This window comes from Notechis scutatus, chromosome 4 (genome assembly GCF_049901735.1).
Source record: "Notechis scutatus isolate UNSWTSFEM ecotype Mainland chromosome 4, rNotScu1.2, whole genome shotgun sequence".
NCBI lineage: Eukaryota > Metazoa > Chordata > Lepidosauria > Squamata > Elapidae > Notechis > Notechis scutatus.
Window position 1 is genome coordinate 136,368,100 of NC_142012.1, and position 20,257 is coordinate 136,388,356.

The following is a 20,257-nucleotide window of genomic DNA, read 5'->3' on the forward strand; positions in this document are numbered from 1 at the left end:
ACCAGATACAATATTTAAGTGATAAGTTTTCCCCTCTATTCTAGCAAGCTCAGATAAAGCAAATAAACTTAATGTTTTTATAAAGACATCAACTGTTTTTTCTCTAATTTTTGTAATTATTTGTAATGATGTGCAATTAATTCAGTGCAGGTAGTCCTCAGATTTCTGTTCCTAAGTGAGATAGTTGTCAAATGAATTGTGCCCCATTTTATGACCTTTCTTGCTATGGTTGTTAAATGAATTGCTGCAGTTGTTAAGTTAGTAACATAGTTAAGTGAATCTGGCTTCTCCATTGACATAGCTTGTCAGAAGGTTGCAAAAGGTGATCAGATAACCTCGGGATATGCAACTGTCATTAGCATGAAGCAGTTGCCAAGCATCTGAATTTTGGTGCATGGAGATGCTACAACAATTGTAGTTAGGAAAAATGTCATAAGTCATTTTTTTCAGTGGCCATTGTAACTTTGAATAGTCACTAAACAAATGGTTGTAAATCGAGTATTACCTGGAGTAGAAATATACTGTAACGTAAATTTCTTTGCATTGTTAGAGTAGTGATCTGTCCACAAGATGGTGCTGAAACTGTATTTTGGCTTTACTATATGAAAAAAAGTTATTCAAACGATAGACAGTTGTGCCTTATTGAAGGAATGCATTTTAAAGCTATAAGCAGAAGATAATAGTTTTCAAACACATGCAATAAAAAGATAGTTTTATTAAAAATAGTAAAAGAAGCATGTCAGACTTTTTTTTTATTAAAGCACTTTTTGTTATTAATTAAAAGCAATAAAAATAAATAAAAATGGATGATTTTGGAATACCACATTGTAAATTAATGTCCTTGATACTGATAAGTCATACCACTTAAGTAGCTTCTGTTAAATACAAATACTGTAAATTATTAGGAGAAACAATTGAAAGGATTTTATAAAATGTAAGCATTAATTAACAAACTGTTGCCCTATTTTTTAAGAGAATGTAATTGGTCTTATTGGAATAATGAAATGGCATATAAAATCTTTTTGACCAATTTTATTACTAGATACATTTTTATGGAGTCCTTGGTTGTCTTTTAACTTGGTTGTTTTCTTGTAGATGTTTCATTACGAAACTTGGTAATATCATCAGTGCTAGTAAGGAAGTAGGATTTGGTCTCATGTTATATACTAATGGCTTCCCTTATAATTGGTGGAAGTGCAGTTAGTGGTTCCTTGATTACTGTTGTTTACTGTTAGCTTGTTTGTCTGGGTTGATAGTTTCTTAATTGGGGTATTGTTTGCTCCTTGATTGTTGGTCTAGTGTTAATTTGGCATTAATCTCTGATCATATGGTTGTTGATGGCTGGTGAGGTGTTTAGGGTTTTTGTTTTGCTTTTGATCATCTCATTTGAATGTTATATAGATGTTTATTTCTGTGAGTCTGCTGATGGCTGAATTGACTGAGTGGAGATTTGATATATTTCTGTTTTTAGAACTTGTCCAGTTAATTGTTCAAGATTAAAGCAAACTCAACTTTAAATTCTCCTAAGAATCATTATGAAAAAAAAAAAAGATAACTTAAGGAGCTAATGCTAGTAGAAATTCTTGAGATGCAGTTGCTAGAATGCTGCTATTTGTCAAGATTTGTCTTTAAAAACCTCATATTTAATTAGGCAACAAATTCAGTATTTCTTTCTCAGTCTGCAAAATGAAACTAATAGCTTTGGAGCTATAGATATTTAACCATAAAATGTTATGGTCTTTGACCTTGATAAGATTCCTTCTTTGACGGTGAGACTACATAGAGGAAAAAATATCAAAAATTACCCATTGCCAGTCTCCAGTGATTGTTTACAATTCCAAGAAAAAGGAGAAAATGTATGAAGAGAACCAGAGAATGGGCATACCATTCTCTGGCTCCAGTAGGGATGTGGATCACAAAGATCCAAAACCATCCCAGGTTTTCATCATGTCCTCAATCAGCTGAATGATCAAAATAGTTTTATCTCTCATTGACTTGGTTTCCATTTTCAATTCCAAGGCTACAAACTGGTTTAGCAGCATGTACTACAAGATATTACTTTTTTCTAGACATCCTCTATTTTTGCACACTTGAAAAAAGCACCAAACTTTGGTGTTCTTTTTTCACATTTTTATATAACATAGAACAAACATGGACCCCTGGTAAGATTCATTGGCAAAGATATGCAAGCAATTCAGAATATCCAAAAGCAGACTAGTACATTTTCACAATTACCATGAATAACAATACTGAGTCTTCCAAAACAAATATTCTGCAACTCAAGTTGTAGTTTGTTCTCAAATGAATAAAACTCTTCTGTGTGTTTGTAGAAATAGTTTTCTAACCAAATAAATTTTAACTGTTATGTACAACTCTCACTTATTTTCAAATTGTTTTGGAATTGTTTCAGCAATTATAATGTAGCAGACAATATTTGGTTTCCAGGTTCCATTCCACAAATATTTTTATTTCCAAACCTCACCCCAACGAATAAATAAACTATACCAATTCCTACACTCAACATAGACATAAAATAAGGTCAAGAAAAAGCTTGAAAGTAATTATCTAATTCTTTATCGTGTCATAATTCGTTAATAAATTTGTATGACTTCTGATCTAGCTTCTGTTTAATGAGTATTAGGAAAAGTGTGAAGCAGCAATAAGACCAATAAAGATCATCCAAAACATAATAAGTACTTTATGTAAACAAGCATATGGTAATCTGTACCAGCAGCTCTACATCTGAAGATCCAGATTTCTACAGGTTTGGCTCCTCAAAGTAGAATTATCCTACCCTGCGTAATTCTCTCTCCCCAGATGGTTTAGAATTGTGGGCTGACCTTTCCCTTGGTTGCTGTGGCCCTATGAAAACATCTTTCCAGATTGGGATTGTCCTTTCCTTGTATTCCAAAAGAGATGAAAAGTATTGCAGTATTTTTCTTGGGTCTCTAGAGAATACTTTCATAAGAAGTGTAGCTGCTACATTTGGTCTATGGTGATTATATAGATTTTTTTTTGTATTTGGTAATTTTAACGTAACAGTAGTTTTATGATCTGTTCAATTATTGTGAATCATTTAGACTTGCAATAGAGTAATATACAAATATTGTTAAATAAAATAAAGTTACACTGAACATACATTTTTTTATGTTACAGATAAAACACAACAATTTAACACAGGAGTTTTTCAAATGTTTTTAGGCAATAGAACCTGTTATTAAGCTCTAGTAGTAGAAAATTGGCAAGATGTGATTTTTTTAATTCATTTTTTTTTTCAATCAAGTTCCTGGAGAATCCCAGGGTTGGAATAGAATAGATTTTGGAAAAACCAATTGATTTAACAACCAATACTGATGTCCATGATTATATATAACATTTTTTCCAAATCCAGCCGTCTGGAGTATTTATGCCTGACACAGAAAAATATGCTTCATATCCATGTGGACGCTGTTACACAAATCTTCCATTGAAATGTACCAAAATTATCTTTAAGAGGAACATATCTGAAGGACATTCAAAGCACATATTATTTGGAACAATTAAAATACTTTCCAATAGATGAAAAAGTTTCAAACTTCTTTCAGGACATAAGAAAAAAACAGCTTTACCTAGGGTAATTATATTGTTGGGAGAAATAATTTTAACATTTTTAAAACAATGTTAGGGCTATTTCAATAATGTATAGTTTCTCCTACATCTGAAGATATTGGTTTAAAATATTTGTAGCTTACAAATATTTCAGGAATATAGTTGACATTATTCCTCCAAATAAAAAAGGTAAAGGTTGTGTCTGACTCTAGGGCATGGTATTCATTTCCATTTCTTGGCCAAAGGAACCAGTGTTGTCTGAAGACATTTTCCATGGTTATGTGGCCAGCATGGCTATATATACAGGTGCATGGAATGTTACCTTCCTATTGAGGTGGTACCTATTAATCTACTCACACTTGCATGCTTTCAAACCACTAGGTGGGCAGGAGCTGGGACCAGAAAAGGAGCTCACTTTGTTGTGCGGCACTAGAAGCTTGAACTTGGGATGTCAGCTTTCCAGCTAACAATTTCAGTGTCTTTGATCACTGAGCCATCACACCCTTACTGTATATAATAAATTACTAACATACAGACAGAATGGAACATTTTGAAAATTTACTTAACAGAAGTATTCCAAAGTGCAGATCATCCTTACAGAATTATTTTATCACATGGAAATTTCATGTTAGTAACAGTTTACTTTCAACTTTCTGAATTGTGAGTAATCATTTCCCTTCAATATCACTTTGACTCTTGCACTTTGACTTTTGAACTGTTCGTTATGATTTTATTTTCCTTTGTACAAAAAATATAAAATTTAAATCTATAGAAAGTGTATACTAGCAATGACAAGTTTACATTACACCAATGCAAAGGCATTAATTGGGTCATTAGTTGTTTAAATCTCAGCAACATGCACAATCTAAAATAAAATGCTAAAGCTTTCAGTTGCTTTCTATTAGCAAATGCCTCATCCAATTGTAGTAATAGAAAGGCATAAGCAAATCCAACCCAAACCAAAATCAGACTTGTCCCTTTAATTTCAACTGGGTTTAAAGACAATATGAAATAGAACAACAAATTTTCAAAAGTTGTTAGCATAGAGAGCTAATCAGTAGTTTTAAGGAACTTTACAATGTTTTCAAAAAAAGGCATTTTATTCTTCCATAAAGAATTCCAGCTACTTAAGGTTCTTTTTCAAAAACTAGATGACCAACATTCCCAAAGCTAGTACATAGCTGAAAAACAGGGTACAAAAATATTTAAACAGTACAAAGGCATCAATCTTTAGTTTTCTTCAGAAGGAAAGAATCTCTTCCTGTACTCAAGGTTTGGTGATTTGTCCCATAAACAAAACAGCACCTGAACAAGAAATGTTATTGCAGAAATTGTATCAATTCACAAATACAAAATCTCAAGACAAAAGTGTTCATCTAAACAGCAATTTCTAAAGTTACTGATTGATATATAACTACTAGATAGCAGTTAGTAGTTACATTCTCATAAATCATAGTGTTTCAAATGTTATGGTTTGATTCAAATAGCAATAGCAATAGACTTATATACTGGTTCATAGTGCTTTACAGCCCTCTCTAAGCTGTTTACAGAGTTGACATATTGTCCCAACAATCTGGATCCTCATTTTACCAACCTTGGAAGGATGGAAGGCTGAGTCAACCTTGAATCACTTAGAATCGAACTCCTGGAGTAAGCAGTGAGTTAGCTTGCAATACTGCATTCTTCTAACCACTGCACCACCACAGGCCTGTAATGCTTATAATATTGTAATACTTCAATCCGTTATTAAGTTTATTTCATTAAAAAATCCTTAAACCATGTAAAATATTTTTAATTCAATAAACAATTTATTTAAAACAAATATCCCAATAAGAGTCTATTTTTAATGACTTTTAATTTTGCTTATGTCAAAATCAGGGACATATTTTTCTAAATATTCTGTAAGGGCATGGAAGTTCATTAAAATTTTGTGTCTGCTCACCATGGGAAAAAATAAGACCATTAAGAAAATAGCTGACAAATGAATCTTTTATTTCTCATAAATATTTGCATAAATATCTTACTAGGTTTAGATGTTTTTAATAAATTACTTGAGGGCTTAAATATCTTTTTAATGTTTAGATTTATTATGTTAGTTGCTGAAAAAATCTCATCAATATTTGTCTAAAACCAATATATTTCAATAAGTATTTTAAATATATCAGAATACAGCTGAGATTAAGAATGCTCAAATATCTCATTTATGCTAATACTGCAGGAATATATTTCTCGAATTTGACTTTATTATTTATTTATTTATATATCCCACCTTTATTCTTTTTACAAATAATTCAAAGCATATTCACCAACACACCTTCCTCCTATTTTCCCACAACAACAACTCTGTTGGAGTTGTTAGAACAAGAAAAAAAAAAAAGACTGTTAATGAAGAGAGAAACATTCAAGAGCAAAATCTAGACACTATGCAGAAGCATAGATTTGAAGAGATAAAAACTAGTTTAGTTTTGTACGATAAACTAAACGTTGTTCTGTTGTACTTGTGGGACCATGTTAGTGACCGACTATCATCGGAAAAATCTACGTGGTTACTGGGAGCTGAAGCTGACTTAATGGCGCAAAATCAGTCTTATCACAGCTACGCTCCAGGCATGTGACTACCCTCTCATTATATTATAACCTTATTTGTATCTTTGCTTCCCAAATGTATGGTGTTTTGTGGGTGGTAATATGGCCAACTGGTTATCTTGCTATCACTTACTTACTATCCGAGTTTTTAGTGTTTTGTCTCTTTTGCTTTCGTTCTTTAAACTGTACTATGATGCTACTTTGTAAACACATTCTTAATGCTTCATGGTCTTTCCTTCCTGCTGGCAAATTACATGTCACAATAATTTCCTAATAAATAAACCTTGCAGATTTATTAAGGACTTGTTAAAACTTGGACATCGCACATTAACGAGAACTGAATATACTGGTGATAAATAAACAGGAAGAAGAACTGAAAGCATTGAAAACTCATCTTTGATATCCTGATAATGGTAATTCCAATAAGGATAATTAACTTTTATCTTACACTTTTAAACAGTATTGTTCTATTTGTCTTTATTATGCAAAGGTAATATTAAGAAACAGACAGATCTTAAGGACAGAACGAACAGGAGGAAAGTAATTTTCTCCAAGGTAGAAGCAAGGCAACAAGACAGAAAATATGTACTACAGTGGACCTGTACAAAGAACCACAATTAATTTCTAATTCCTCTATTCTCTCTCTCTCTCTCTCTCTCTCACACACACACACATATGTGAGTATATGTGTGTGATATAGAGATCCAAGAGCTTTTATGATTAGCCACTTAAAAGCACTACATCACAAAGAACTTGTGAACCCAATAGAGCGAAATTGATATGTCCAACAACCATGGTTTAACTTTGTGTAAAGTGGTTGTTGGACATATGTTGGTCTCAGAGTGGTTCTCATTTACTTTGACAAGGGCAACTAAATCATATACTTTTTTCAACAAAGACACTAGATATTGGCTTAGTGCATTCAATTTAGACATTACACTCTAGTTTTTTTGTATTGCTTGTTTAACTTAAATCTATATCTATTAAGAGGATTAAAATGAAATTTAGTTTAGTTTTAGTTTAGTTTATTGTCACTGTACCTCGTACAATGAAATTAAATACCATATTCAGTGTACATTTGTTGCTTTGATTATTGCAGTTTATGGGTAGCACTAAAGAGTTCACAAATTTTCTGTCATCATTGAATAAATACAGTATTTTCTTAAATATGTCTAATCATATAATTAAAATATTACATCAAAGCAGATTTAATTTTTTGGGTCTTTACTGTATGTGAGTTTGTGGTAGAGGGGAAGAAAAAAATGATAAAACACTAAATGTATTTTTTTTGTGGTTGTTAACATGTACCATCATTTGAATCCCCTTCAGGGTCATATTTGGAGGAGAAAACAGTGGCTTCCCTAGCAACTGGCTTATGTTTAGTTTAGAATATCAATGAGAAATGGATCAAAGCTCTGAGATGTGTAGCTGACAATTGGCCACTGTGCATCTTCAGAGTTGCATAATGTGCCTTTGATGTCCTAAGCTGCCCATATCTAGGAACTGATGCCAGAACTCAGCTCTTCCAAAGAGTTGGCATTTTATTTCAAAGCATGCATCATAATATGTAGATTAGCTAAGAAATACACTAATGAAACACAGAATCTGCTTGTTCCTGGCAACAATTCCTAAGTGTTTAAATCCTGCACAGCTGCAGATTACTATGTTGCTGTCAAGAAAAGACATTTCTTATTAACAATAAAGTAGAAAGAGTTTGGGAACCTTATTTTGAAAGACACGGAAGCAAGTCTGAAATGTTTTTGAGCTGCAGGTCTATGGAGGAATGCTGTCTGAATTTAGTTAATATATTAAAAAGTGTGACATAGAATTACCTGTAGGGTTGTGCCGTATGAAGAATAAAAATGGTCGATCCACTACAAACCAAGGAGGTGATGACCGAGCTGTTACAATTGCAGCTAGACAAAACAGAACAAAAACTTGAATGATTACGTGTTCCCTTCTCGGAATCACTACCATATGAAATTAACTTATCTTTTTACAAGTTAGATAAAAACATTCTATGAGTTGAAAAAATGCTTTTTAAAAAATAAATTATTTTTTTCTCAGTTAAAACAGATCTTTAAAATGTGCAACTTTCTATCATGGAAGAAAAACAACAAAAAGAATAATGCAAATGGTCTAGTTTTAGCAAAAACAGTTTTTTCCCCCTGCCAGTCACTTTTGTTTAATTTTGTACAAGGTTCTAAGAGCCGTATTCAAATTCAAATATCAATATTTAATTATAAATGGATAAAATTCATGTATTCCAAAAGGCTCTAAGAAGAACATGAAAATTTTAACAGGAAAAACAGGATAGTGTCATACATACTTTTGATACTGAATACAGATCTTTTAAGAATGCATATTTAAAAAAGATTATATTGTAAGTGCAACCAATGTTTTTGTAAGTATGAAGCAAATATGTAACATTTAAGATTTCAGTACAATATACCAGCTATTTTATTTGTACATATAATTAAGTTACCTGTGCCAAGTTAGACAGTAAAATATTTTCTAAATCAATATACACCAATACTTGAAAAAGTATTACAAGTAGAGATAGTATGAAATACAGTATTAAGCAGGGGTGGGATTCTACCAGCTTGCACCTATTCGCTAGAACCGGTTGTTAACATTCTAAGCAGTTCAAAGAACCAGTTGTTAGAAGAAATTACTGGCCTAATCCTGTAAGGAAGGCAGGAAGGAAACATTCTGGTGTTGCTTACAGAAACTGCCTCTCCATTAACCCTTATTACATTCTTGGCAGGACTAGACTTCCTGTCTCTGGAACGTCTCTGGAGCTTTCCCCCCCTCCTTTTCTGGTACTTTGCTTGTGTGGAGTGACCATTCAAAGTTACAATGGCACTGAAAAAAGTGTCTTATGACCATTTTTCACACTTACAACTGTTGCAGCATCCCCACAGTCATGAGAGGCCAGGGGAAGAGATGTGTGCTTCAACTCAATGATATTGAGTTGGCCACACCCAGCCAATAACATGACCACCAAGCCATGCCCACCACCTAAGCCACGGCCACAGAACCGGTTGTTAAAAAATTTGAATCCCACCCCGGTATTAAGTTTTAAATTACTGTATTCTAGTGCTCAGATCTGCATGCATGGTTATATTAGAGCTCTGTAGAGAATAGTTTAAATCAGGACTGTTGGTCAGGATCCAGCAAAATTTCTTCTTGGCAGAATTAACATGGAATCCTTAAACTGTATTTTGGTCCGATTGTAATAGTTAGGAAATAATATTCTATGTTACAATGTTCAGGACAAATTCCAAATGCCTCTTTATTAATTTTTTGTCTTATATAAGAATAAATTCACCAGGCTTTTAAAAAAGTGAGGGGAGCTTTTGGAATGGATTAAAATATAGCTTCTTAATGTTATTTCAGTATTTGTAAAACTTTTTGGTGTTTTAAATCAAACAAATACTTACTTGTTGCTGCAGAAGCTTTGGTTCCATCTTCACTTACTTCAATTTTTGCTTTTTGCAAGAGCTGAGATACATGAATGTTTTCTGATCCTATGGGGTCAACCATAACATACATGTATGAATGAAATTTCATTTTCAATTAAAGAAAACTCAGAGCAACAAAAGTTAATGAAAATCTGATTCCATACATGTGATTTCCATTCATATCAAAATATTTCACACGTGGTTCTAATTTTATTTATTACAGATACTGTTATCTTCTAATCTAATAAAAAGTTCCAATGATGATATTCATGTCATATGAATCAGTACAAATTAAAACATTTATTGTAGGGCAAGACAAAGCAATTACACGCAAAAGTGATCAAGAGGTATTAACCACTTACTACATTTGTTTATTGAAACACTCCAAAAGTCTACATGAATGGATCCAAGTTCCAGGCATAATGAATTATTTTTTTCAAAATTATTTAATACACAAGGTTTATTTTTTTATTCTTTTATAAAAGGAAAACCAATGCAAATCAGCATATTTTTTTAAAAAAATAAGTACCATATATACACACCCTGAACAATGTAAACTTTAAGATACACTAATCTTATGTTTCTGTGAGCCATATAACTTTCATAGCTAATAGTCCAATTACTTAAAAGGTATTTCTAAATATCTTGTTAATCTAGGTGCAAAGTGACATGCAAGCAGTGAGTTAGCGCATGAAGTTCCATTTGCGTGAGTGGCGGGTGCACAAACAAAATAATCTCTCCCCAGGGTCTATGACAATTCGCCATGGCCGAATTGCCATGACCAACTCGCCACAGCCAACTTGCCAACTTGCTTCAGAACAACTCACTGCGGGACAAGAGTTACACTAATATCAAAGAAATATTGAAATAGAATCATTAAAGAAAGTGAGAGACAGAATTAATTGTGAATTGCAAAAATTAAAATATTTTTTTATTTTAAATAATTAAATAGAATTGTTAAATTGTCCTGCAGTGAGTTGGCCATGGTGAGTTGGTCACAGCGAGTTGGCTGTGGCAAGTTGTCCCATTCTGCCCACCTGACCACCACCACCACTACTGGTCCACGGACACAGAAAGGTCGAGTACCACTGCTTTACAGTACTCTCTGAACAGTTTACAGAGTCAGTATACTGTTCCCAACAATCTGTCTCCTCATTTTATTTACATTGGAAGGATAAAAGGCTGAGTCAACCTTGAGCTGGTCAGGATCGAACTGAGAGGTCCTTGCTTGTTTTTCTTGCTTGTTTTCTTGCAGATGCTTAATTACCCAGACCAGGTAACATCATCAGTGCTAGTAAAGAGATCTCGCATGTCAACCCTGAGCTATAAATATTTTCCTTTATGAGGATCAAACTCCTGGCAGTGGGCAGAGTTAGCCTGCAATACTACATTCTGGTATTGCAGTTCTTCAGCTCCTATTTACCATTACCATTCAGAATTATCATAATATGTTACATGATTACAATTTTGACATAATTTCATAATCAAAATTAAACAAATATATGCATGTAGCAGAAACCAACATCATCTTTCCAACCATAGCTCATTCAATCCATCTTTATGGGTTCATGCACTGTTGAGAAACAATATTTTGCCTCATCATTACATTATTATGTACCATCCATAGGTGAGGTGGGAGGTTATATAAATTTGATAGATAAATAATAAATGAATAAATCTCGGCTGGACTAGGATAAAATGGGGTTCTCTAATTTTTGTCTCAAGAGAACATAAACTAGCACAGTGTGCTAATTTTCTCTATTTATAAATCAGATTTTTCACATTACTGATGTAAATCAAACACATAACATAGAAAAACATGCACCTCTGACCTTATACCAAATGTAGCCTAATGTTCTTCAGACTGTTGAACCATAATTCTCACTAGACCCAATCAGCACAGCCAATAGTCAATCAAAATGAAAGCTATGGTTCAACATATGGAGATCTAAAGCGCCTGTAGGCCAGACAAGGAATTATGGATGGAAACTGAACAAGGAGAGATTTAATCTGGAAATAGGGAGAAACTTTCTGACAGTGAGAACAATCAACCAATGGAACAGCTTGAGCTCGGAAGTTGTGGGAGTGCCATCACTTGAGACTTTCAAGAAGAGATTGGACTGCCATTTGTCAGAGATAGTGTAGGGTCTCCCGCTTGGGCAGGGGGTTGGACTAGATGACTTACAAGGTCCCTTCCAACTCTGATTATCTGTTATCTGTTATCTATTTGCTGGAAAATAATGTAGCATCCCAGGTTTCCTTTTCAAATTTATATTCAAGAATAATATACATAAAGTCAAAACATCAATTTATTCTATTTATTCTATCTGTAATTCCTAAAGGCATAAACAATAGCAATAGATTGTAACTCACTTGTTATTTTTGCAAAGTTTGCCTTTGAATGATCAAACATATCTCGAATACCAAGTTCCTTGAGAGGTTCTTTTAAATCTGTTTCTGCTTCTGCTGTAAACCTAGGGGAGCCACATCAAATGTATGAGACTAGCTGTAAAACTAGTAATTGTATTTGTTCTATTAAAATGAGAAAAAAATTACATACTTGGGCAAAATGACCTGTATTCTCTTTTGAACCATAGTTGTCATCCAGCTCTGTATAGTTTTTGTGCTAATGTGAGGAATAATAGCAGACAAGGGAGTTGAACTTTGTGCAGGCAAAGCAATCAACATGCTGATACTTTCACCATGATATGGCAATTCAATAGTATTATACCACAAGTCATTAGGAGTGCTTGTTGTGCCTATAAAACAGGAAGTGAATAAAATTACCTTAAAACACATACGGATTGGAATGTTGTAGTGTTATTCTTAATCAGCCTACAGATGTGGATGGGGAGGGCCAATATAAATACTACTTTTGTACAAAGACTGTTTTTGTATTTTGACATGAAGTAAGATCAAATGGACATGAAATGTAGGTGGTAATCTAAGAATGGAATGGAGGAGGAAATCATCTTCCTGACTCAAGCCTAACAGAACTTAATTGGGATATTTTAAATGTCAGAATGTTTTATTGCTTTCAATACCACAGACTAACATACCAACTATGCTAATCAAGGCCAATTTTTGATCAGAAACTAAAGCTATCACCAGGAATAACCCAGATATTTACAGAATTAGACTACAGGTAGTATTTGACTTATGACTACAAATAAGCCCACAATTTCTGTTGCTAAGTGTTACATTTGTTAAGTGAACTTTGTCTGAATTTACCACCTTTCTTGCCACAGTTGTTAAGTGAACCATTGCAGTTGTAACAGGGTTGTTAAGTGAATCTGACTTCCCCATTGACTTTGCTTATCAGAAGGTCACAAAAGGTAATTATATGATCCTAGGACACAACACATAAATATGACTCAGTTACCAAGTGTCTGACTTGATTCAATCTTGATCACTATCACAGGGATGCTGCAATGGTTGTAAGTGTGAAAAATGGTCATAAGTCAATTTTTTCAGTGCCGTTGTAACCTTAAACAGTCACTAAATGAACTATTGTAAGTTGCGGACTACCAGTATTACTATGATATACTATAATAAAATATGATTTTAGTCAAAAGTTTTGCCTATTTGTATATAGTCAACGACTGTGCAGTTGGAAAAAGCTTCTCCATTGTTTCATGACAATGTATACTAGGATTGATGTCGGGGATACATGTTTCATAACAAAGCCAGTGACAGTATCTTTATGATGTTCAAAGATGCTGAGGAGATAAGAGAAGACTCCAAATGGATATGTAAGTTTCAAGATATGTGATTACCTTGACTTTCTGAGAAACACTTTCTTGGGTAGCTTTGTGAAACTCTTTTCTAAATGATTTGCACAATGCCATTAAATATTTTACTTAATCTTAGTCTACAAAATTATAGAGGAGAGTAAATTTCATAATTTTAAAATGTTATTGAACGTACCACATCGGAATACTGACAACTGAGCCAGCATAGGCACTTGGTAAGTCTTTCCATCACCTTCATTGAAAGTTCGCTTTTTTGTGTTTTCAGGTTGAAATCGGGACCTCCATAATCCCTTAAAATATACTGCATTTATCACTACTAGTCTGGTCAGAACACTGTCAATATCATCTGGAGTTAGGACACTGTCGATCATACCTAAAAAACAAAACAAAACCCAACTTCAATTCAGCAGTAGAAAGTAAAAGACATATTTTGACCTATTATTATATTACCGTATATGCCGGCGTATAAGACGACCCGGCGTATAAGACGACCCCCCAACATTTCCACTCAAAATATAGTTTGTTATATACTCGCCCCCTCTTCCGCACGCCTTCCACTTTTGCACTTTTTTTTTTTTGAGGCACTTTTGTGCACCGTGGAAACGAATCCCGTGAAGCTGAAAGGAGCAGCCAGCCTTCTCCCAGCTCCCAAGGAAACGAGGCTCGTACCGCCCGGGCTCCGCTGAGGTATCCGGCTGGGGCTGTCAGGAGTTGTTACCGCTGGCGCGGCTCCGCGCGGCTCCAGTCCCACGTTGCCTCGGGAAGGGAAAGGCAAAAAGGAAGAGCCGTGGCGGCGCTTTGCAATGGCAGCAGCGGCTCCTGGTTTTGCCTTTCCCTTCCCGAGGCAACGCGGGACTGGAGCCGCGCGAGCCGCGCCAGCGGTAACAACTCCTGACAGCCCCAGCCGGATACCTCAGCGGAGCTCGGGCGGTGCGAGCCTCGCTTCCTTGGGAGCTGGGAGAAGGCTGGCTGCTCCTTTCGGCTTCACAGGATTCGCTTTCCACGGTCCGCAAAAGTGCCTCAGCCGCTGGCAGCCGCAGTGCTTCCCAATTACTATTTGCTGGCGTATAAGACGACCCGGCATATAAGACGACCCCCCCAATTGGAGGCAGGTTTTTCAGGGCAAAAAAGTTGTCTTATACGCCGGCAAATACGGTAAGTAAAAAACTGAAGCAACTTAAGAGAAGTCACATGGTGAGCTATATTCTTATGCCACTACACAATGGTTGAAACTAAAATTTTAGCCATTGGGGAAAAGAAACAACAAGTTGAAGTAGAGAAGGAGAGTGAGAAAAAGAAAATTGTCACATACCCTCAGTCTTATTTTTGACCCACTGGTTCATGGTGTCAGAAGCAGCATTCGGATCCTTGAAATTTATATTTTTGACAGGGCACTGAAACACCTCACTGTTTCTAGAAACAAAAGGCGCTTCCATTTTCAGCCCACTGTTCGCAAAAACTATATTTGCAATTTTAACAATATCCTTATTCCTCCTTGAGACGATAGCTTTGTTTATCTTCTTCAATACTTTACCAGCTCCTGATTGAAGAACAAATGAAGAGAGTATATAGACACAGATATACACAGACACTTTAAACAATTGGAATCATTCAGTGGCTAAAGGGCCTTCTCATTTATAAATTGTTTGGTCACCATCATTAGAAGATTATGTGGCACAGTCATATCACTCAAGTTTTTACTTCTCTTTACTTCTCTTCAGGAGATTTTGCTCCTGATCTGTTTTATTGTACTGATTGTTTTGTTTTAACCTCATAAATGAACTAGTTTATTAACAACGGAGATATATAAAACAATAATTATTTGGGTTAGAGAAGTCAATTAAGAAAAAGGTAAGCACACAATCTAACTTTATTTTTTTACTACAATTTTATTTATTTAGATTTTTCTTTTATCCCGCGTTTATTACTTTATAAATAACTCAAGGCGGTGAACATACATAATAATCTTTTTTCCTTCTATTTCCCCACACAATGAGCCTGTGAGGTAGGTTTGAGTTGAAAGGAGATGATTGGCCCAAAGTCACCCAGCTGGCTTTCATGCCTAAGGTAGAACTAGAACTCACAGTCTAGAATCCTCAAACAGTGGATCAAGAAGGGATCAGTAATGACAGAACATCTACGCAAATGTTCAAACATTAATTTTTTTAGTAAATATAAATAATTAATTAATTAATTAATTAATTAATTAATTAATTCACTTTTATGTTGCCCATCTTCCCCTATAAGTTGACTCTTATAAACCTGATAATGGTAGCTTTCTTCCCAATTAAGAATCTATGGAAGAACTTTCTGAGTTTTGACAGTGCTAAAAACAAATCTAGGAAGCAGGAATTCTTTGTGATCTATTACAGCTCATCATCAGTAGATGCCAATCTGCTGCTGTTCACCTGTGATTTTCTAGAGTCAAAGAGATCAGTTAAAACAAAAACAAAGGTTCTTGTTGCATCCTATAGTCTTATTTATTATGACTTGATACTAGCACTCTCTTCAGTAGAAAGCCTTAAATCACAAACAAAAGCAGCTGTAACTGTTTCAATGGACTCTAGCTCTAAATTTGTTTTTAAAAGTCTTATCCAATGTATGCCTCCTACTATATTGATACTATACAATCTAGAATTCTTAGGGCCAATGGCTGTGCTATAAATAGAAGATCTAGAAGTGGTAGTCCTAAAACATCTGAAGATTTATTGTTTCAGGGAGACTGTTTTAGGAAATTTCTAGGGTAACTAAGGATTATACATCCTGGAACATACTTAGCAAAAATCTGACACAAATACAATAACTAAAGCTACAGTCTTTTAAGGATGGGAGCCTGTCTCCCACACAGTTAATTACACTAAACAGATCGAATCTGCAGGACAGATGGAGGGAAAATCACAGTATATATGTCAGAGTACTTAAACCATGGTTCTATTTCTCTGCTCGCATATTTCATAGGTAATAAAATCCTCTAGTTTGAAAAGTGCATCCCATAGTAAACAAAAAGATCACTACTTGGTTATTAGGTTATTTGGCATTGAAGCAATCTGTGACAAGATGGTGGTTTTCTTATTAAGCTTCAATACAAAACATTAAAGGGAAAGTTTATGGATGGGAAAAACACCAAGGATGTGAGCTGAAAAAAAGCATTCAGCTGAGCAGAAAAGTACTGGTAGAACTCTGTAAAGTTTGATATGGCAAGGGCAATGATATGGCAACTACTCTCCTCCCACAACTGGCAGATTATACTATTAAATTGCCAGGAAGTACAATAATATTTTATAAATATCATATAAACGGTCACATGGATATGTATGCATCCTGCACCAGGAGCAAGAGGCAGGTGGCATTTTGTGCTTTCGGCACATTTTTGGCAATGAAATTCAATGCTGCTTAGTCTGGAACCAAGAAATCAGTTCTTGTTAGATTTACTGTGCTCAGCATTCGTGCCAAACACTGGAGCCAAGAATGCCTTCTGGTGTGAGAGATAATGCTTCACTGTCATCTACTTAGTATGCAATAGGACATGATAACTGTTTAATGTACTGAGCAACAGTAACCATTGTTTTCCTACAGATTTCTTTGCGTGCTTATGGAAAAGTTATGGCACAGATGAATTTATTTCAGAAATCAATACAAAAAGCCCATATCTGGAAATAGATCAAAACCACTGACCGTTTACACTGTATCTCATCACTGTAGTCAGCTGCTTCTTTGTCTTGCCATCTGCTCCTAGCTGAAGCATCCCAAGCACTGATGCAATTCCATGCGGAGAAACCACAACATTATCACCAGCTCTGGTTTTGACCAGCTGATTAAAAACTTGGATTCCAATGTCTGATCCCAATTCCTCCAGTGACAAATGGTTTTGAGGAAAGCACACATAGGTTGACGTCAAGGCAGCAAAGAGGAGAGGAAAATGCCAATACATGGTTCCAATCTAGGGCAACCTAAAAGAGAACAAAGAATGTATATGACATAAAATGACCCAAAGCTTGTGAGTCTGGTGTGCAGATACTTCTTCTAAAACTCCTAACTTCTGTGGTCCATAGTACTTTACCTAGCTTCACAGATTCAAATTTTAAATCAGTACCCCTCACCCATATAAACTACACCACCACAAGAGGAAAAGCTGCCAATTATTTGCAGCAAATTGTTAATGGAAGTAAATACATCCAGATTCAATGATGATTTATGCTATTGTGTCAGTATCTCCATGATCCCATGCTGAGCAATACAGCAGCTTTAATCATAATATATTTTAAAGTATGCTAACTTTTTATACTTGCTTCTAAAAACATCCTTTTACGGGAAAAGCATTTTCACAGTTCTGAAGTCATAATTTGCCTATTAATTTAATCATATCTTAATTCTGGTCATTTTTTTCTCCCTTGAATAAAATCTGAAAAAAATCTTATTTTACTTCTAAACTCCAAGTCTCAATAACAGAATAAAGCAAATGTTGAAGCACTTTCACCTGTTTAGCTGAAAACATGGTTATCTTTAAAGGATATTGGTTACATAAACTATACTTTCTTTAATCTCCTGTCTTGCTTTTCTGGGCATTGTTCAAAGGATAAAATTTGATTTTGCAGTCAATAAGCAACACTGATCAAGGACCCTATTTGTGTGTGTTTCGGAACAGGAGATGGTAACAAATTGAAACAAAATGAATAATTTAGAGCAGGAAAAAAACTTAAGATCTTTTGTTTAAAGGCTTTTTCACTAACACCATGCTTTAGTAGGCATAAAAATGTCTATAAGTATCCTAATAGAGATAACACCTTGAGTATTCAAATAGGATAAGTGGATAAACTAACTGCAGTGCAAACACAGCTCCTCTCTCTAAAATGTTAAGGCAACACCTCATTTGCAAAACTGCAACAGTAATTTTTTCACTGGCAGTCATTCTACAACAGTATTTTCTCAATCTCAGCAACTTCAGACTTCAACTCCCAGATGGCATGCTGGGTGGGAAAGTTTTTGATGTTGAGAAAGCATTGCTGTACAATATCATCACAATAGTTACAAACTTCCAGAAAGTGAGTAGGTAAGCTTGTTTAATAGTACAGAGGCTACCATGGACAAGGCCTACTACCGTGACTAACTCCCATTGATTACAAGGTTTATAAGCAGGAAACTCTCAAGATAATTGGATCAAATGAATGGAGTCAATTTTTTACAGGAAAATTCCTGAGGTAAGTGCTGTACTGGATTTTAAGGGCTAGGACTTTGATTAGGAACTGGAAGTCAATGAAAAATCAGGTCTCAAAACCAGGATTATTCTATAAAGGCAGAGAGAATTTTTTATATAGAATAATTATTCAATTAACTAGTTCACAATTCTTTTAGCAGAATACATATAATAGGAAGAACTGTGAACACTTCACAGTTTAGCTCTTGCTTTCCTGCTTTGTCATTTGCATTTCAGTGAACAATGCTCAACAATTTTATACAATGCAATTCAGAAATAATTATGTATTTATATTATTAATTTAACTAAGCTTGCAAGATAGCTTATTATGAAATAAGTTATCTTGCAAGCTTATGCCCATTAATACAATGGAACACTATACTATTGAAATGCTGCTCAGATTTTATTTACTTTTCACATTTTTGAATTACTCATCTCCCGTGGAGAGCGATATTTGTCTAAAGCAAGCTCGTGCTATGCAAAACAATAATGCTTTATTTCTTTTTCAGTGCATATGCTAATATTTCCTTAAAAGATGGTAAATGGGCATTCCTAAAGCAATATCCAATTTCTCAAAATTAAAAAAAAGAAAACTCAAGTATGCAGAACATGGCTTCTAGAAATGTTTCCAACCTTATCATCAGTTATACTTGATTGATCAGAAAGCATCTATCAGTTCTATCATTAGAAGTAGAAGTTTTCATTCCAAGTAATGAAGTAACAGAGAAGTCTGAGCATGCTATTTTATCTTAGGGGACTAATCAGGATGTGCATACATGTTGCCATTGCCTGCTTATTTATATGTGAAGATAGTACATATAAGTTACTGTGTACGTGTATATGTTCCTTCTCTGCCTTCCTGTTGCATCTTTGTGGGTTTTTACATTAAGTGTACCTTGGGAATCATGGGAACAGATGGTGCCTGCTTTATTCTGAATCATGTGATTGAAAAGGGGAGTTTACAGTGGAGATAATGGCAGGATATGTAGGCAGTTAGACAGCATTCTATTGTCTTTTGGATAATTTCTTCCCAAAATTCAATTGGTTGGAAAAAATAAAGAAAACAGGGTAAGCACACAAAGCATGTCTTCTAGAATGCTTTCAATCCCTTTATCTGCAATGCCAAAATAAAGCATCTGTAGTTTCTTCTGTGTGAGAGGAAAACGTGTTGTACCTGTGGTAGTGTTTCTTCTTTTCCTTTGTGTTGCATCTCAGTGCGTTTATATAATAGTGTGCACTGGGAAGGAGAGGGAAGGCTCCATATGGTCTGCTCTGAGTCACATGTCTTGCAGGTGGGAGGGCTTAGAAAGGAGCAGCTGCAAACATTTTAAGCAGCAGCCCAGAACGCCTCTCATATAAGGATGGATATGGATGGGGAAAGCAGTGTTTTCTTCCACAGCCCCCACATTGATCTGGTCCATTTTCAATCTCTTTCTCCTGCCTTATCAAATTTGTTCCATTATGTTCTCTCCTAGCGTTATCCTACTAAGAGATAAAACTACCAAGCTTTAACATAATTTCTATCTACATTCTGTTGGGCTGGAAAAAATAAAATTGGTCCACAGCTTATTGAGAAAAGATTTCAACATCGTTTAAGCTTTCCTAGAAGTCCATGGATCAGCTCTTTTTTAAAAGACTACTGTTAATAAGACAGCAATTTCTAAATGCCTTTC

General features: G+C 34.8%; 1 protein-coding gene across 1 annotated transcript in view; it reads right to left on the bottom strand.

Moving 5' to 3' along the window:
• Nucleotides 1-4,131: 4,131 nt before the first annotated feature.
• Nucleotides 4,132-20,257, bottom strand: part of SERPINE2 (serpin family E member 2) — a 30,869-nt gene continuing 14,743 nt past the window's right edge. Inside the window, exons 2-9 of the mRNA XM_026664233.2 lie at nucleotides 17,066-17,340; nucleotides 14,703-14,930; nucleotides 13,566-13,763; nucleotides 12,199-12,397; nucleotides 12,012-12,112; nucleotides 9,618-9,704; nucleotides 8,007-8,090; nucleotides 4,132-4,893 (exon numbers count right to left, since the gene is read on the bottom strand). Coding sequence (XP_026520018.1) covers nucleotides 4,856-4,893; nucleotides 8,007-8,090; nucleotides 9,618-9,704; nucleotides 12,012-12,112; nucleotides 12,199-12,397; nucleotides 13,566-13,763; nucleotides 14,703-14,930; nucleotides 17,066-17,321 — 1,191 coding nt within the window. The 5' untranslated portion in view covers nucleotides 17,322-17,340 and the 3' untranslated portion in view covers nucleotides 4,132-4,855. The remainder of the gene's footprint in view (nucleotides 4,894-8,006; nucleotides 8,091-9,617; nucleotides 9,705-12,011; nucleotides 12,113-12,198; nucleotides 12,398-13,565; nucleotides 13,764-14,702; nucleotides 14,931-17,065; nucleotides 17,341-20,257) is intronic.